This window comes from Peromyscus californicus, unplaced genomic scaffold (genome assembly GCF_007827085.1).
Source record: "Peromyscus californicus insignis strain IS unplaced genomic scaffold, ASM782708v3 Scaffold_9__1_contigs__length_137607984, whole genome shotgun sequence".
Taxonomy (NCBI): Eukaryota; Metazoa; Chordata; class Mammalia; order Rodentia; family Cricetidae; genus Peromyscus; species Peromyscus californicus.
This window is the reverse complement of record NW_026294617.1, coordinates 74,722,754-74,741,802: the sequence shown is the minus strand read 5'-3', so window position 1 is coordinate 74,741,802 and position 19,049 is coordinate 74,722,754. Positions and strand designations below refer to the sequence as shown.

Below are 19,049 nucleotides of genomic sequence, written 5' to 3'. Positions count from 1 at the left end.
GACTTCCCTCACTCAAAGAGGCTGCACATGTCCTGCACAGTAAGGACTTCCTGGTAGAGAAGCAGCCACAAAGTTCCTGTGAATTATGACCCAGCACTTACAAAGGGACTTGGCCAGACTTCTTCCTTGGTGCTGTTGGTGCAGTACCCTGGATGAAGGCACAGGCTCTAGCTAGACCACATTTAAAGTAACCAGAGGCCATAAAATGGGATAAATGTGGGAGGGACTGAGATACCTCTGAACAGAAACCCCTTCTATAGCAACATTGGAAGTCACAAATGACTAAAGCAAAAATGGTTCTTGGAAGACACTCTCTGTAATCTCTGCCATGCCTAAGTGTCACTCTGACACTGAACTACGTGTGTCTTTGGTTTGTTTTGAGAAACTTTCTCACTCTGAGAAAAGAAAGTAGAATGTTATATTTTCAACTTCAGAAATTCATAAAGCACAAAATCTTCCTGTTTGGTCCATATGGAAAACTCACAAAGCAGATACCAAACCCGGCAGGGACCAGGTCATTCCCCACCTCAACATTATCCTCAGACCAAGACAGAAAAGGAACCAGGTATATCCAGCCAATGTCTTAAGAGACCAGGACAGCTGTCCTGAGCATCCACAAGGAGAAGTCAGCTCTGATTGAGTTTGGGTTCGGCAAACAATGGCAGTCCAGTATCCCAGGCACATCCACATACTCACCTCTGCAGCTTTTCCTTTCTCTAAGGTACAGAAATGACATCATCCAAAATGGTACTACACAAGCAGAATAATAGAGACAAAGAATGGTCACTCACCAAGAAAAAGGATGCGGGGATCCAGGAATTGCAGAATTCGCAAAGAATCCTGCAAAGATCTGTTGTATTATTCTGTTAAAGGAGGGAAAAAATGAGATAAAACAACACACAGAAATATTCTACAATCATGGCTGACTAATCAACAACTAATACCTTAAGCCACAATTGTTTTCAACTGATCATTATACAAAAGATAGCAGCAGAAATCAGTCCACTGCCTGTAGTCCATTATTGCTCTTTGTGGGTTCTTCCATCTTAAAGATTAATACTATTTTTTTGTCAATGAGGTTAGAAAAAAACCTGATGTTATGATGTAGTTCTTAAAACATTTCCTTGGGTCTATGATACTAATGTGAGAAAGGGTTCAAAGGATGATGACCCAGGGGCATTCTGGACCCATCACTCCTTTTTAACAAGGGCATTAAGCTAATCAACATAACTTTGACAGTAGCTAATATTAGACCAAAGGACAAATATGTCTACAAATTATTCAATATTTCTCTCCCTTCAAACTTAGTTGAACTTAGTGATCCACATCTTACAGACAAGATATGGCAGAAGTGACTGTGTAGCTTGTAAGATTAACATACAAAAAGTTATCATCATGATTTTTTTCCTTCTACTTCTGTCTATACGGGATCAGTTACCCTAAAAGAGCCAGCTGCCAAGTCATGGGGACAGTCAAAGCGCTCTATGGAAAGAGCCATGGTGAGGAGACTAAGGCCTCCTTCTAATAAGAAGGAGACATCTTGGAAGCACATCTTCATACCCAGTTCAGTATTCAGATGACACAATGTCACACGATACTTATTTTTAATTTGTTTATTTTTATGTATAGGGTGTTTTGCCTGCGTGGTGCCTGGGCATGCAGTGTCCATAGAAAGCAGAAGAGGGCATCAGACCCCCTGGGACTGGAGCTACATCAGAGCCAAGCCATCATGTGGGTGCTGGAAACTGAACCAGGATCCGCTAGAAGAGCAGCCAGTACTCTTAACTGTTGACCAGGTCTCCAGCCCTGCACTGACTCTTAGTTTTTGAAAGGTGTTTAGTAGTAGTTCCTGATTTTAGTGAGAGGGAATCAGTTTCTTTTTAAAGCAGGTTTACTTTTGGTTCCCAATAGGGTTAATCTTGAATGCCACCTCAGGCTCCTGCCCCAGGACTTCCCACCATGCCGGACTGTACCCTTCCTCCCTCATGCTGCTTCTATCAGGTATTCTATCCCAGAAGTGCACAGAATCACTAATACAGTTCCTAATGTATGTCCTGTTCTTTTTAAAAAGAAGCTTAGTTCTCAAGGTATAGTGCTCATCCCTACAATCCAGTAACAGGGAGGCTGAGGCAGGAAGATTGAAAGGTTTTGAGGCCAGTCTGGGCTACATAGGATACTTCAGGCAAGACACGGCAACACTCTGCCTTAAAAAAGAAACAAACAAACAAAAAACATTATGTTATGGCAGGAATAGTGATCTCTTTCTTCTTGGAACTTAAGTCTTAGCAGGATGAAAGACATTAATAACCTTGTGTTTTAGTCCCAATACCACAACCTGGGTAAACTGTAAGCAATGAGTTCTTGAGGCTGGGCAATCAATGGGGCGTGTCTCTCTTCACCCCCCCACTCTGCTGTCCTGCCATCAGCCAGGCCTTCCATCCACGGAGGGCAGATGGCAACAGCTACAAGCAGAACGTCGTCACAAGGTAAAACCTAGAGTTCTCCTGGGATAGTTAGAAGGAAGTGTGTGTGTGTTGGGAGATACATACCAGATTCCTTACAGTAGACTTAGGGAGTCTCGACAGTGAAAAATGGGTTCCACACCAATTCCCTATTTCAAGAACCCTCAGAAAGTAATCTGGTATTTTCTAATCATATTTCAAGATATGGTCTCTATTTGGTAAGGAAAGTAAGTGAAAAAAAAAAAAAAAACTACTACTGACTATATAGTCAACGATGTTTGGACATCTAAAAACATGCAGGTTCAATTCACAATACAACATCTAAAAGAAATTAAAAATAAGTGGGTCTATTTAAAGAAATACAATAGTGATTATACAAAGGAAAGAATTCATCAAGAAATAATTTAAATGACCAAAATGTACAAAACATTTTGAGAACCCCAAAATCTTAACTTACAACACCTATAATGAGAATAAATAAAATAAAAATCCTCAGAAGACTGATACACACTGAAAAATGTTGACTGTACAGTACAATTCATCTACACATGCTTTTCCTGTTGCTTAGTTTGCTTTTGTTTTTCCTTTTAGCTAAAGGCTCACGTAGTCTAGGCTGGCCTCAAGCTCATTACACAGCTTAGGCTAGCCTTGAACTCCAGATTCTCCTGCCTTCACCTCGCAAGAGCTGGGGTTACAAGTCTGTGCCATCATACACTGCTCAGACATACCATTTATTCCACTGTCACTGATTAGCAGACACTGTGGCTGGCTAATCACAAATACGTCCTCAACACCATTCTCCTTGCCACCTCTCAGAAGAGGACAGAAAGCTGAATCTATACTCAGCTAGTTTCTTTACATCTGTGCGCAGGAAGAATGGGACACAGGGAACATTCTTAGCACAGAGTGTGAAAGCAGTAGAAAAAAAATTCCCTTTCCTTTAACAAATTTAATATAAAGCAGGCTTGGTGGCACACTCCTATAATCCCAGAAACTGGGAGCCTAAGGCAGGAGGATTGGAGTTCAAAGCCAGCCTGGGCTACTGAGGAGATGTAAATAGCTTATGAAAACTGGTTCTAAGTGGGGGATGACAGAGACATTTCACATTAAGCCCACTGTTGTCATCTATTTAAATCCTGGTCTTTGCTTCTGTAGTGATACGAATGGCAATGGCCCCCAATTGATGGAACGGTTTGGGAAGCAACAGGAGGTGTGACCTTGTTGGAGATGTGTCACTGAGGGCAGGCAGCCTTTGAGGTTTCCAAAGCCCACGGCATTCCCAGTACCCTCTCTCTGCCTCCTACTTGCAGATCAAGATATGAGCTCAGCTGCTCCAGTCAACGTGTCTACTGACTGCTGCCGTGCTGTCCTGCCAGGATGGACACTGAGCCCTCTGAAACCAGAAGCCCAATTAAACTCTTCTTTTAGAAGTTGTCTTGTCATAGTGTTTTATCACAGCATAGAAAAGTAACTAAGACAGATCCCAATGTTATGTAATATACTTGATATATCTCTTGGTATCTTTCAAACATTTTCTTTTTACTTTTTCTTTCTTTTCATCTCTCTATCTCCCTCCCTCCCTCCCTCCCTCCCTCCCTCCCTCCCTCCCTTCCTACCTACCTATCTATCTTGGAGGCATAGTCTCACTGTGCAATCCTGGAACTCACTCTGTAGACCGGAAGGGCCAAAAAGTCATAGAAATCTGTCTGTCTCTGCCTCCCTAGCACTGGGAATAAAAGATTGTGCCACCACATTCTTTTTTGAGACATGGTCTCGATATTTAACCCAGGTTGGTCTTGAACTCATGATCCTCCTCAGACTCCCAAATGCTTATAAGTATGAACTACCAAACCCAGTTTCTTCTAAAATGCTGATAAATCCCCTCTGTGTTAATTTGAGACACTTATAAAAATGCTACAGAGAAGTGTATTAGATTTATCACTATTTTATCATCAATCTGATAATACTTAAATATGACATTCAATTTAGTTTCATTTTCATCCTGTCTATATTTCTGTCTTGTCCACAAAAGTAAGGCTGAGAACCTCATAAGATTAGAATATGCCGGTACGTCGTCCCCTGAAACAACCCTTAAGAACTCAAAACAACAACTCACCCTTCAATAGCTGGTGACCTGTCAGGACGAGTACTTCCTCGAGATCTGTATCTTCTCGTCACTGGCAACCTTGGAGGCCGACTTGGTCCCCAAAAGTCAGTGTGAGTTTGGTGACCTCTCTCATTGGCTCTATTATCTTGGTCCAGTGGATTGCTAGTTAGAAATGGTCTAAAATCTTGTAAAAACATTGTGTGATCCAGACGGTCCCAGAGCTAGCAACAACAATGTTTTTAGAAAAGCACACATTAGAAAAAGGAAAGAAAGGAGTGACTTTTAACACTTCGAAATTCCAACAGCTCCAAAACAGTGAGATATATTTCCCTAATTCTATATAAGAGCACTTGCCTAGAATGAGGAAGGCTCTTAGCTCAATCCCTAGCATTGGTTGATTGTAAATAAATAAATAATCAGATAAATAACTTAAAGCTTAAAATAATTAATTTTCTTCATATGTAAGAAAGCAAACAAATGCCTAGCTCCTTTCCTTAACAGTTACCTGATATCCATATCCACATGCCTCTGACCATCTCCCCTTCAGAAATATAATATGAGCGAAAGGTCCATCCCATGTATAACCAACAATTCAGATCAATATTATACCTTTGTGTTTTGTCACAAGTGGAGTCTATATTCCCAACAAAACAAATACATTTCTCCAATTGTAAAGAGCACGCCGTTACCATGAAGTAAAGATGTATGTCTATAAATACTTCTCTTGACTTGGCACTTGCATCAGAGAGAGGCTGTATCAATGCTGTGACAAAGCAGTGTGGCTATATCTGATAAGAGCACTATGTTGTATACATTTTCATCATTAATATGGGTAGGAGAAAGGCTGTGTTTGGGAGGAAAATCACTAAGCAAAGGGGAAAAGGAAAGGTAAATTAACATTTTTAAAAGCTTTTTTTAAAACTGTGTGTGTCTCTGTGAGTGGGTTTGCATGCATGAGTGCAGGGTTCAAAGAGGCCAGAAGAGGGCATGGGATCCCCTGTAGCTAAGGTTACAGGCTGTTGGAAGCCACAGAACATGGGTGCTGGGAATCCAATAGAGTCCTCTTCAAGAGCATTAGGTACTCCTAACCGCTGAGCCATCCTCCAGTCCAAAACAAGTTTTCTCAAAAATAGATTCTTCTGCTTCAAAAGAATTTTATTTTCAAGTAGGAAAATATAGGTACCAATCCCCCAAAACACCCCTACTCCAGGAAAGAAAAAGAAATTGCTATGGTTAGAAGCTGAAAAGTCTCCAGGTGGCGGTGGCGCACGCCTTTAATTCCAGCACTCGGAGGCAGAGCCAGGAGGATCTCTATGAGTTCCGAGGCCAGCCTGGTCTACGAGATCCAGGACAGGCACCAAAACTACACAGAGAAACCCTGTCTCGGAAAACAACAACAAGAAGAAGATGAAAAGTCTCACACAGCCCTCTTGGGGGCTACAGGCGTGGCTGCAGACCCAGCTGTCTCTCTGCTTCCTAGTTTGTGATGAAGTGAACAGTCTCTGCCATGCGCTCCTACTACCATGAGCTGAGTTGTCCCACTATGCTTTCCCTGTCACAATGAACTACAACATCGAAATCATGAACCAGAATAAACCATGCTCCCCTTAAACTGTCTCTGTTGGGAATTGTAGTCACAGAGACAACTAATACAATACAAAAGTAACTAATACAGACACTATACTATGTTAGCTACAGGCAAGTATTGTAGAAGATAAAGGCTTACATTGCCTCAGGATACTGCCATAGCATTCTCTTCAGTAGCACTGTGTCATGGATATTTTATGGATTAAGAGTACCATCATAATATACTCAATACATGTAAAATAACATGAAAGAGGTTAAAAAATACATCATAAGTCCATAAACCATCCCTTAGTTTATAGTTCTAAAGCTACTGCAACTCTCTATGCATCCTTCTCACTACCTCCAAAGGTAACTGTTATCCAAATATTTTGTTTACAATTCATTGGCTTTTTTTATTTTTTTATTTTAAAATGTCTGTTAGCAGACATTAATTATACATGTAGATAGCGTATTTTTATCACACACACTCCCTGTGTGTTTGAATGTAATCGGCCCCCATAATCTCATAGGGAGTGGCACTATTAGAAGGTGTGGCTTTGTTGGAGAGGATATGGCCTTGTTGGAGAGAAGTGTGTCACTGTGGGGGTGGGCTTTGAGGTTTCCTATGTTCAGGATACTGCCCAGTATCTCAGTCGACTTCCTGTTGCCTGAAAGATGTGGGACTCTCGGCAACTCCAGCACCAAGTCGGCCTGCATGCCGCCATGCTCCCCGCCATGATGATGGACTGAACCTCTGAAACTGTAAGTGACGCACCTCAATGAAATGTTTTCCTTTAAGAGTTGCTGTGGTCACGGTGTCCTTTCACAGCAACAGGAACCCTCACTGAGACTCTTCCCATTCAATTCTTTCGTCCTTCTTCACTCCTGCTGCCCCTTACTATTCCCAGCCAACTCCCTCCTACTTCGATGCCTCTTCTGCTTTGTTTTTGTTTGGTTTTGTTACTGTTTTCTTCTGTGTGTATGTTTTTGGTGACCACTGGGTTTCAGCATGGTTGCTCACAAGGGCATAAAGTCAGGCTATTTGCAGATTTACAGGAGGATGGGCACCTTGCCAGGAGCTACATCACTGAAGAAAATGCTTCTCCCTCTCCTTTTACGTGGGTTTCTTTTTTTTTCTTTTTTTTTTGGTTTTTCGAGACAGGGCTTCTCTGTGTAGTTTTGGTGCCTGTCCTGGAACTCACTCTGTAGACCAGGCTGGCCTTGAACTCACAGAGATCCGCCTGCCTCTGCCTCCCGAGTGCTGGGATGAAAGGCGTGCACCACCACCGCCCGGCTTACATGGGTTTCTTATGATCCCAACTGGAGTCCTCACCAAGTACTTTATCATAGAGCCATCTCCTAGCCCGGTTAACTACACTCTTTAGATTACTGTTAATTGCTATCACAACTAATAAAGTAGAAAATTCAAAGCACCTTCAACCTTAGCTGAGGAACTTTGCTACTTGATTGGAAATGCACTTCGTACAAACTAAGAGTAACAGTGTATTGCTAGCCTACTTTCATCCCCAGGTGACAGCATGCCCTAAGTGTAGAACAAAGAATAAAGGGGACCTCTCAGAACTTCATTCCAAACCAACACCAAGGATAAGAATAGCTTCGGGTCATCAGTCGCAGAGCAGACTTACACAAGCATAAGGGGAGAGAGCTCATTAACAGAACTGGGTCTTCAGGGCACAACTTACATAAGCAGACTCTAACCGTGAACAGTTAGAGGGCTTCAGTAAAACATTCAAAAGGATCACACAGTTTGACAAACTTGGTCTTAAAACCAACGAAATAAGTTACTCTGAGTAGAAGAAAAAAGACAAAGCTTCCAGTGTCATTATAAACAAGACAGAGAGCTGGGGCAGCTGAGCTCACGCGCCCACAATGAAGGCTGGAGATTGGATCGCAGCACTCACATAACAAGCTGGACACCCCAGCAAGCACTTGTCCCCAGCAGTGAAGGGGAGACAGGAGGATGACTAGGGCATGCTGGCTTCTGGCCTGGCCAAGAAAACTGCCTCAGAGGAAGAAGCAGAGAGTGGTAGAGGATGACACCTAAGGTCCTCTTTTGGCTTCCACACATGCACACACCCACACAGAGATACACAAATTAAATACATCTCTTAAAATATAAGTAAAAATGAACAACAGGATAGATGGTATCTTCCATTTGGCAGAACTTTCTCTGAGCCAACTACAATCACATCCACATACTTAAAATATTAAGGTCTGTTCCTCAGAGTTAAACAGCTAATTACATGACACAAGAATCTCCCTGTTGGTTATTAAAACCAAGATAACTATAAATATATCACAAAAATGTACAAATATATTAACAGCAGCACTACTCCTAAGAGCTCCAGTGGCCACCAGCTAACAGAGAGACACACAATACTGGATAGTCACAAGGAGCTAGGGCTCAGCTAGCAGACTGCGTGTCTGCATATTGAAGCTAGGAGATTCCTAGCACCAAAGGGAAAAAGTGAGTGTCTACACAATGCATTGTGCAGCCACAGCAGGGAAAGAAGCAGTGAAGCATGGTAAAACATGATGAGACTTGAAAACACGTGCTAAGTGGAAAAGAGTCAGTCAGAAAGCTGACTACTATGATTCCATCTATAGCGATTGTCCTACAGAGATAGAAAACGGATCGGTGGTTGGTTGGTGTGGGAGAACTGTAGGGAAGTAAGAAGTATAAATTAAATGGTTGAAAGACTGGAGGCTAATGAAAAAGTTCTGGGGACTAAAGAAATAGTTCAATCAGTAAAGTGCTTTACAAACACAAGGACCTAAATTCAATCCCCAGGAACCCACATTAAAAAAAAAATCCAGCTGTGGCATTATGCTAGCACCGGGGAAGTAAAGACAGGTAGATCCCTGAGGCCTGGTGGCCAGCCAGCCTAGCCTATTTGGTGAATTCCAAGCCAGTAGAAGACTCTGTCTCAAAAGAAATGTGGGCAGTGCCAGAGAAACAACACATATACACATCTCTCTCTCTCTCTCTCTCTCTCTCTCTCTCTCTCTCTCTCTCTCTCCCCCTCCCTCCCTCTCTTTCCCTCCCCCCCCCACTTTCGTGTGTGTGTGTGTGTGTGTGTGTGTGTGTGTGTGTGTGTGTGTGTGTGTGTGTGAGAGAGAGAGAGAGAGAGAGGGGGGGGGGACATGTACGTACGCGTACGCACGCATGCGTGCGTGCGTGTGTGTGTGTCCCACAGTGTTCATGTGGCAGTCAAAGGACAACTTTTGGGAGTTGGTTCTCTCCTTCTTCCATGAGATCCAGGGACTCAGAGCATCAAGTTTTCATGAGAAGCATTTTACCTACTGAGGCATCTGATCAGCCCAAACTTATTTTTCTATCTATCCCTCGACCTTGTTAAACTCACCCACAGGTATTGCTTTCTTGTAAATTCCATCACATTGTATACACAAAAGAACACTTCAAAGCTGGATGTAGTAGTGTACAATTGTAATTCTAGCACATGGAGGGGAGGCACAAGGATCAGGAGTTCAAAGTCAGCCCTCAGCTATTCAAGGCCAGTGTGGGCTACCTGAAACTGTCTTCCAAACCCCTACTAGGATAGCCCATTAAGCCCCACTTATAGGCTTATAGCACTCAACCACTTTCCTAGACCAAAGTGACGAAGTCATCCACATTTCTCCAAAAACCAGCATGGTCAGGTCTGTTATAGCATTATGATACTTCCTAGTACCAATCTGTATCTTAATTACACCATGACCAAGGCAACTTATAAAAGAAAGCATTTAATTTGGGGGTTCTGGTTCCAAAGGATTAGTCTTTGACCATCATGACAGGCAGGCATGACATTAGAGCAGCTGCTGAGAGCTTACATCTGATCCACAAGCACAAGGCAGAGACAGAGCTAACTGGGAATGGTGTGAGCTTTTAAATCTCAGAGTCCACCCCCCAGTGACACACCTCCAAAAAGCCATACCCTCTCCAACAAGGCCACACCTTCTAATCCTTTCCAAACAGTTCTACCAACTGTAGATCAAGCTTCCAAATATATGAGCTTATAGAAGTCACTCTTTTTCAAACAATTACAGTATCCCAGCTTATGAAATAAATCATTATAATGGCTAAAGAAGCATTAGATGACATCGCAAGGTGAGTTAAATGGCATTAGAGTAGCTGCTCTATGATGGTTAATGTTGACTGTCAACTTGACAGGATCTAAAAGTATCTAGGAGATGAGCCTCTGGGCATCTCTATGAGGCATTATACAGATTAGGTTAATCAAGGAAAGCGGCACCACTTCACGGGCTGAGGCCCTAGACAGAATGAAAAATGAAACTAAACTGAGCAGCACCACCTACATGCATGTGTGTATCATATGACCAGTTGCCACAAACAGAAAAGATAAATGGAAACAAGGTATGCTATAATCATAGCATTTCAGAGAAGAATCATGAGTTCAACGTCTTGTACATGGCAAGATCCAGACCAGCCTAACTATACAAGACACTCGACCATGCCCATCCCTCTAAAATGAACATAAAAATTAAAATGTTTGTAATACCAAAGTAATAAAAGAAAAGGGACCCTCAAAAACTATCTGAAGATTAGCTACCATCATTGCAGACTTTTTAATTTTTGTTTATTTTTTTTCTAGACAGGATTTTTCTGTGTAGTCCTGGCTATCCCAGATCTCAACACTGTAGACCAGGCTGGCCTCCAATTCAGAGACCCTTCTGGCACTGCCTCCCAAGTGCTGGGATTAAAGATGTGCACCACTGCCACAACCTGACTAGTTTTATTTTTTTAATAAAGATTTATTTTTAATTATCTATGTAGCATGAATTGTTAGAAGGTCTTGTTAATAAAAACAAACCTGAAGCCTGGTACTGGGGTCAACCCTGGAAGATCAGAGAAGCAAAACAAGCCACAGCCACCTCACCTTGCTAATTCCTCAGCTGATCATGTTTCCTCAGACTGGATGCCTCTCAGCTGAACTGTGCTGCTCAAAAGCCTAAAAGCTTAACTAGCTCTAGTTCCTGGTCCTCACGCCTTATATACCTTTCTGCTTTCTGCCATCACTTCCTGGGATTAAAGGCGTGAGTCACCATGCCTGGCTGTTTCCAGTGTGGCTTTAAACTCACAGAGATCTCTGCCTCCAGAAGGCTAGGATTAAAGGTGTTGAGTGCCACCATTTTCTGGCCTCTATGTCTGTCTAGTGGCTGTTTTGTTCTCTGACCCCAGATAAGTTTATTAGAGTGCACAATATTTTGGGGAACACAATATCACCACATACATATGTGTATGGGCTAAGGATGGGTATGTACACATAAGTGTATCTGCACATGGAGGCCAGAAGAGTCAGATCCCACTGGGGCTGGAGTTACAGATGGTCCTGAGTCACCCAGTATGGGTGCTGGAAATGAAACTCAGGTCCTCTAGGAGAGCAGCAAGTGTCTAATCCTTTAAAACTGTCTCAGATCAAAACAAATGGATAGCAACAATTTTGTTCAGTTCAATCTAATGTACATAATATGTATATTGGTTTTTTGAGACAGGGTTTCTCTGGCTGTCCTGGAACTTGCTCTGTAAACCAGGCTGGCCTCAAACTCACAGAGATCCATCTGCCTCTACTTCCCAAGTGCTGGGATTAAAGGCATGCACCACCAACTGGCCTTTATTTCTTGATCAACTCAGTGCTTTATGCAGGCAAAAGGTAAGATGCCTACCATAGGTCCCAAGCACACCTAGAGCATGAACTGATATAGTGGAAGGTGCTGATGAAAGTCTCACATATTATTGATCTTCTCTCAAATACCTGATACTATTCCGTGCCCTGCTGACTACAAATATAAACTATCAAACCCAAAAGTTAAAAGAGAAGAATCTGACTTCTCATTTCCACTTTCGAGCTCTCCACTCATTCCTTATTCCTCTTCACTACACAGGAAAGATGATCTGGTTGGTGTGTAGCAAGTATCTAATTGCTACCAATTATATTTCTCCAGTGGATGGAGTTATTGTATTAGGAAGCTGCATAAATGAAGGGGAAAAAAATGAAAGTGGTTCTGAGCATGTGTACCTGCTCTACAGCCTAACTCTCAGATGGATCATCATGTATAAACTTAGGATATCAACCTGATCACAATTCAACTGTGCTGTTCAATTCAGTTCAAGAAAAATTAATTTTTAATTGAGAATTAATTTTAAGTGTATGGTGTTTTGCCTGTATTTATGGCTGTGCACCACATGGGTGCACTGCCCAAGGAATCCAGAAGAGGACACCAAATCCCCTTGGAACTGGAGTTCAGACCATTGTCAGGCACCCTGTAGGTACTGGGAATTGAACCCTGGTTTTCTGGAAGAGCACTTAGGCACCTCTCCAGCCCCTCAAAATTATTTCCACCTGTCTGGTTGCTATGTTTTATCTCTCAGTATGTTCTAGACTCAGAAGGGCAAGAGAATAGTGTAATTCCATAATCAACCATCACATATAACCAGACATATCCAACACAAGGCAATGGTTTAATAAACACTGTGAGCACAAAAAGAAGATGAAGTCATAAAATATATAGATAATATATGATAAAAAAATATATGACTAGGAACACAAGACAGACAGCACAAGCCTAATTAAATTGTGAAAAGCAAAATGACTAAACTCAGTAGGCGGTGGTGGCACACACCTTTAATCCCAGCACTCGGGAGACAGAGGCAGGAGGATCTCGGTGTGTTTGAGGTCAGCCTGGTCTACAGAGTGAGTTCCAGGACAGTGAGGGCTGCACAGAGGAGTAAACTCGATGATTACAACTGGAAAGTTATGAGGCATGCATAGGAGAAATGGAAATGGAAAGTATTATGCCAAAGAAAAATTTACGCAAGAATAAAATAATGAGAATATGAGAGATAATTAATTTTTAGAAAACTTTCTTAGGCTGGGCATGGTAGCTCATACCTTTAACCCCAGCACTAAGGAAGCAGAGACAGAAGCAGGCAGATCTCTATGAGTTCAAAGCCAACCTAGTCTATTTACATAGTTCCAAGACAGCAAGGGCCACACAGTAAGAGCTGTTTTAAAAAAAAAAAAAAAAAAAAAAAAAAACTAACCTACTTAATGTTGTTGTATCTTTCAGTGCTTATGTCTCAGGACAAAATATGAAAAGAAATATATCAAGAAGGAATCCAGAAATAATGCAAATAGAGATATTCTTTTTTGGTTTTTGGTTGGTTGGTTGGTTGGTTTGGTTTTTCTCAGCAATTTGCCTGCCTTAAAGGCAAGTGCTGAGATTAAAGGTGTGGACCTTTACCACCACCACCACCACCACCACCACCACCATAACCACCACCACCCTGGCAAATGGAGATATTCTTAATACTTTACACCTTTGTTCACTGCCACTGTATGCGTCTATGTAACAGAACCAATTTTACTAAACTGCTCGGGGCGCCCTATCCTCTTGTGCACACCTGCAAGCTCGTTTATCTTACTTTCAGCCCATCTGTGGCAGCAGCCACAATCAACTGACTCTCTGTGAGTCTCTGACATTCTCTCCCTTCTCCCTCTCCCTCCCCTTTCTCTTCCCTCTCTCTGTGAAAAAGAGACAGTGTGTGTGTGTGTGTGTGTGTGTGTGTGTGTGTGTGTGTGTGTGCTTTTGGAGACTGAAGCAGGGCCTGACCCTAAGCCTTACACCTCTGGCTCCAAAGGCCTTCTTGCACTGAAGTGACCTGTCCTGATCAGTGACCTCACTGTCACCAGGTATTAGTCAGAGACTTTCAAGTCATCAGTGGGTCTTCAAGGGGAGGGCGGGGGACGACGACAAGACTGTTCTGCTCACTTATCTGGTTATCATCAGCAACCTCAGAACAGCAGTGTCCTCTCACTCTCCAAACTTGTGCGACATCTTAGACTCACCCTCCAGAGCCCTCACATATCACTCAGAGCACCACTGTTGTGTAACTGGTAAGCCCCTCCCGCCTTCTTCCCACCCAGCTACCCTCCCCATTCCAGCTTCAACTGAAGGGAAAATAAACTAATATTAAGTATTTGGGAAATTTTCTTGGACTAAGCTTTTCTAATATATCTATTTAGGGAGGCTAGAGACATGGCTCAGCAGTTAAGAGCACTGGCTTCTCTTCCAGAGGACCCAGGATCAATTCCCAGCACCCACATAGCCACTTACAACTGTCTGTAACTCCAGTTCCAAGGGATCTGACACCCTCACACAGACATACATGCAGACAAAACACCAATGCACATGAAACAAAAATAAATTTTTAAAAAAGAGAAAAATATATATTTAGAAATACAGCTAATTGTAAAAAAAATTCTTAATTGTCTAATCAACTTACTAAAGAAAAACACAGTGAAATCAAGCATAAGCCTTTGGCAAAATAACCAATTAGAACATTGAAAGTAAGTGTTGTTGCTGTAGATAACTTTATTTCTAAAAATTTTTATCTCCAGGGATATGGGCATAAAAACACATAGCTAAGAATTCTATTTTGAGACAGATTTTTTTCATTTAATCCTTCTCCACGAAGTGCACTCATGGCTCTAATCTAACAGCCCTGACCTATGACAGACATTGGGGTTTACATATCTAGCATGTGTTTATTTACTTAGTCCTTACAACATCCCTATGAGGTATATGTTTCCATTTCCTCCATATTTTCCCAAGTATACAGACAGGCACAGAAAGACTGTAAGAGTTACACAGTCAGTAGGTTGCACACCCAGGATCTGGACTTAAGTAACGTGGTTCTAGAGTCTGTGTTCTTAGTCACATGCACATGATCCTTCCTGGAGACTAAAAGATCGTCCTTTGGCTGTGCTTTCTACATACGCCCCTGCAGGAGGCTTGGTACACTCTCTGTATCGTGTCTTCTCACCCACTTCATGTCTTTAAACTTGCTCTCCAGCTACACTGTAATGCTGTGCAGGCAGGGCAACCAGACATTTGCTTCCTGCCCCTACTTCTAACAGAAGTGCTACATACAAAAACAGTTCTCACCTAATTTTTCAAAATCCCTGGGAATTTCTATAATATTATAAAGACATTTTTCCAACTATAAAATGCAAAACATCACTTTAAAAGGAAGAAATTAACCCCAGCACTCAGCAGACAGAGGCAGGTGGATCTCTGGAAATTAGAGACCAGCCTGGTCTACACAGTGAGTTCCAGGACAGCCAGGGTTACATAGTGAGACATTGTCTTGAGAAGGGAGGGCGGATAAAATTAAAGATTAAGGCATAGTGACAAAAGAATTCTACAGAGGGAAGACTGGGCATGATTGCTACAAACCTTGCATATCACTGCTAACTAAGGAACATGAATTCATAACCATCACTTCTGCAACATTAACACCTGAAGGGTGGCCCCCGCCACAGTGTCAGATATAGCAACACTGAAGTTAGAATGCTGACCGCATGTATTAATTTTCCCTCTTACTCAATGCGTCTCCTCCTCATGAATCATACACACAAAACTGACAGATCCACCTATTTCCATTTCCTAAAAGAGAATAAACACTTAAAATCAAGTGAAGTTTCTTCTACATATGCACAATCAAATTGACTGTGTTTCCAAGAATAGTACAGTCTGGGAAATGCTGAAATCAAGAAGGCTGCCAGCCTCATGCAGGGTATACTTTAAATGATTCTCAATCTATCAACAAGAAAATACCAATGAGCAGTCAATTACATGACCTGTCTGGAGTCACACTCACAGCAACTTGTCTTAAAGCAGTTAAGAGTCTACTAAAAAACTCAGAACTAGATACCATAGGCCATAAACAAAAGGAAACATCCTTAACACAATTCTTGACTATAACATCATCAAAAGGAGATGAAGACACATACAAGTCTTAAAATAATTCTCAAAACGAGAAAGGTTCAGTGATTTATGGGCTTATTAACTATTGCTCTTCAAAAACACTACCAATAAATCTTCAATTTGCACACAGATATCAAAATATTTGGCTAGGTCTCCTGGCACTTCAGTTATACTTGGAAAGACTATATTTCTGAAACAAAAAGAATATGTAAATAAAAACAAAAAAATCAGGGCTGGAGAGATGGCTCAGTGGTTAAGAGCACTGGCTGCTCTTACAGAGGTCCTGAATTCAATTCCCAGCAACTACATGGTGGCTCACAACCACCTATAATGAGATACGAGATCTGGTGCCCTCTTCTGGCATGCACGCATACATGAATAATAGATAGACAGATAGATAGATAGATAGATAGATAGATAGATAGATAGATAGATAGACAGACAGACATTTTTTAATCCCATAATTCTCATTATGGGATTTAACGTTAAAAATTGTTTGGTTATTTATCAGCTTCCATGCCTAGCAAGCTGCACGTCAACAGAGAGGTACACAAGAAAAAGAAAAAAGTAGAAGTGTTTGCTATCAGTGACTGGGTTTTCCCATAGTCTCTAAAGGACTAAAAGCATGGAGTGAACACCACTGAACTACATCCTTAAAAACAGTTTAAGAGCTAAGTATAATGGCACATGTCTATAGTTCCAGCTTCTCCAAAGGCTAAGGCAGGAGGATCAGTTCAACTCATGAGTTCAAGACAAGCCTAGGCAATATAGTGAAACCTTATGAAACCCTTTCTCAAAAGAAAGAGATCAATGAAAAACATGTAAAAAAAAAAAAAAAAAGAAAGAAAGAAAGAAAAAAACAAAGTATGATATTCAAAGACATAAACTAATACCCTAGGGCTCTATTTTCAAATAATAGTTCAGAATTTTGTTTTTCTAACTGGGCATGATGCCATATGCCTATAAATCCTAGTACCTGGGATGCTGAGGCAGGAGGATTATGGGTTCAAGGCCAGCCAATGCAACAAAGTGAGTATGAGGCCTGCCTGGACCATACAGTGAAACCTGTCTCAGAGAGAGAGAGAGAGGGAGAGAGAGAGACAGACACACAGAGACAGAGAGACAGAGACAGAGAGAGAGGAAGAGAGGGAGGGAGGGGCAGAGGGACAGAAGGACGGAGGGATTGATTCAACATATGGATTTCACATTATACAAAGAAACAGAAGTTAACTAATGAACTAAAGGTCCCATCTTAGAATCTGAAAGATCATACTACTATGTTAACAAAAGGTAAATTCTGAAAACTAGTATTGCACAATGTTGGTTAACAATTCACCCCAGCACATGCTTCTTATTCATATACACCAAGCAGCAGCAGAAAAAGAAAACACAACCAAGTTTGGAGGAGGAGAGCTTACAGGCTATGACTTTCTCCTCAGAAGAAACATGCTAAACCCCTAGCTACCGAGGACACAGATCTTCCAGGGGCTACTATCCCCGACCACATTTTCTTACACTCAGTTTATCTTTGACACGGTGCTGCACTAGGTGACTATCTGTCATCACTTTAATCCCCACTCACTTCCTAAGCAAGCTCTACAGTCAAAGGAAAACTTACCTCTGCAAAATGTGTTGATGTGCTATTGTCTATCCGGCTGCTGCCACCACCACCTAAAAAACTAAAGAGAAAAGGCAACGGTGGTGATTCTATTCCCAGGAATGAGCTCCCTTCCCAGAAGCTAAATATAGAACGGCAAAATGAGAACAAAGCTCAATAAGGAAAAGCAACTCATTCCTACAGGACACCTGCCAAAGACATTGTGTCTGTAAGAATATCTTAACAAATAAAACAGTAACAGGCGAAAGAAAAGTGTCATAAACAACAAAACCAAGTGGTTTTCAAATGAATTAAAAGTTACATCAAATGGATGTAAGTCTGGGAAATTTAGGGAAAAAGGCCATCCACAGAAAGACTCACAGTCAGTAACACAATTCAAAGTTAGCCTAGCAAGGGAAAAAAAGTAAATATGTATCCTCAAAAAGTCTAAGAAAACAAATGTTTCACTATGTAACCATTGAACCAGACAGATGATCAAGACAACTGAGGTTAGTATCTTCTGGAATTACTAAACACGTAATCTAAAGGGCCTGGTAGATTAGTAGATTAGAAGAGTTCAATACCAATTTCTTGTTTGAGCCAGGTGGTGGTGGCGCACAACTTTAATCCCAGCACTCAGGAGGCAGAGGCAGGCGGATCTCTGTGAGTTTGAGGCCAGCCTGGGCTACAGAGAGAGTTCCAGGACAGCCAGTTCTTCTTTGAATAGGTTATCTTATTCTCAGATTACCCTACCCACCCTTCAAGGCTACATCCTCTATTAATTGCCTCTGAACTCACCAACCAAATATGACTCCTCCACATCCCTCTGACTCTGGTTCTACATTCTGTTATGTTATAAATAGCTCGGATTTGGCTCAACCATTTCAACCCTTTCCTCTTTTCATAAATATAAATTGAAAGGTCAAAAACTGTATTTCATTATTAATATCTCATATATATGCATTTATATTTGTCAGATGTCATATAGTAAAGGCACTCCTCACCTTTGAAAACCTTGTGATGGCATACCCTATACCTAAAATTCTAAAATCAAAGTTGTTGAACTAATAGCACATGTCTAAGTGATAAAATACCTCTTTCCAAGGACCCAAAAGAATAGGAAGAAATTAAATCCCACTGCCCCTATGAAATTTGCAGAGAAGGAACTGGCTAACACTTTTGAGAAAGGAGGGTGGATTGAATCACAAAAACTGCTAGAGAGCTCTTCGGGCAACAAATACAAGCGTACATTCTAATCATAAACCTTTGAACTACTACAAACTACTTTAATTTTCAGAATTCCAATACCAGTCCAGGCACTGTGCTGAGCTCACTGGGAAGACAAACATATCCTAGTTAGTCTAAACCAAAAGCAATTATTATCCTTTTTGTACTCATTCTCAAGCCTTACTCTGATGAGAAACCAGTTGATAACTGTGTTTGTGTCAGAAGTTAAAAATGCTTTGAAAAAAATCACTGCAATTGTGCAACAAGACACTTGTAATAT

General features: G+C 41.5%; 1 protein-coding gene across 1 annotated transcript in view; it reads right to left on the bottom strand.

Moving 5' to 3' along the window:
* Nucleotides 1-19,049, bottom strand: part of Rnf115 (ring finger protein 115) — a 67,332-nt gene that overhangs the window by 6,627 nt on the left and 41,656 nt on the right. The window contains exons 3-5 of the mRNA XM_052732061.1: nucleotides 17,564-17,624; nucleotides 4,579-4,790; nucleotides 792-863 (exon numbers count right to left, since the gene is read on the bottom strand). Coding sequence (XP_052588021.1) covers nucleotides 792-863; nucleotides 4,579-4,790; nucleotides 17,564-17,624 — 345 coding nt within the window. The remainder of the gene's footprint in view (nucleotides 1-791; nucleotides 864-4,578; nucleotides 4,791-17,563; nucleotides 17,625-19,049) is intronic.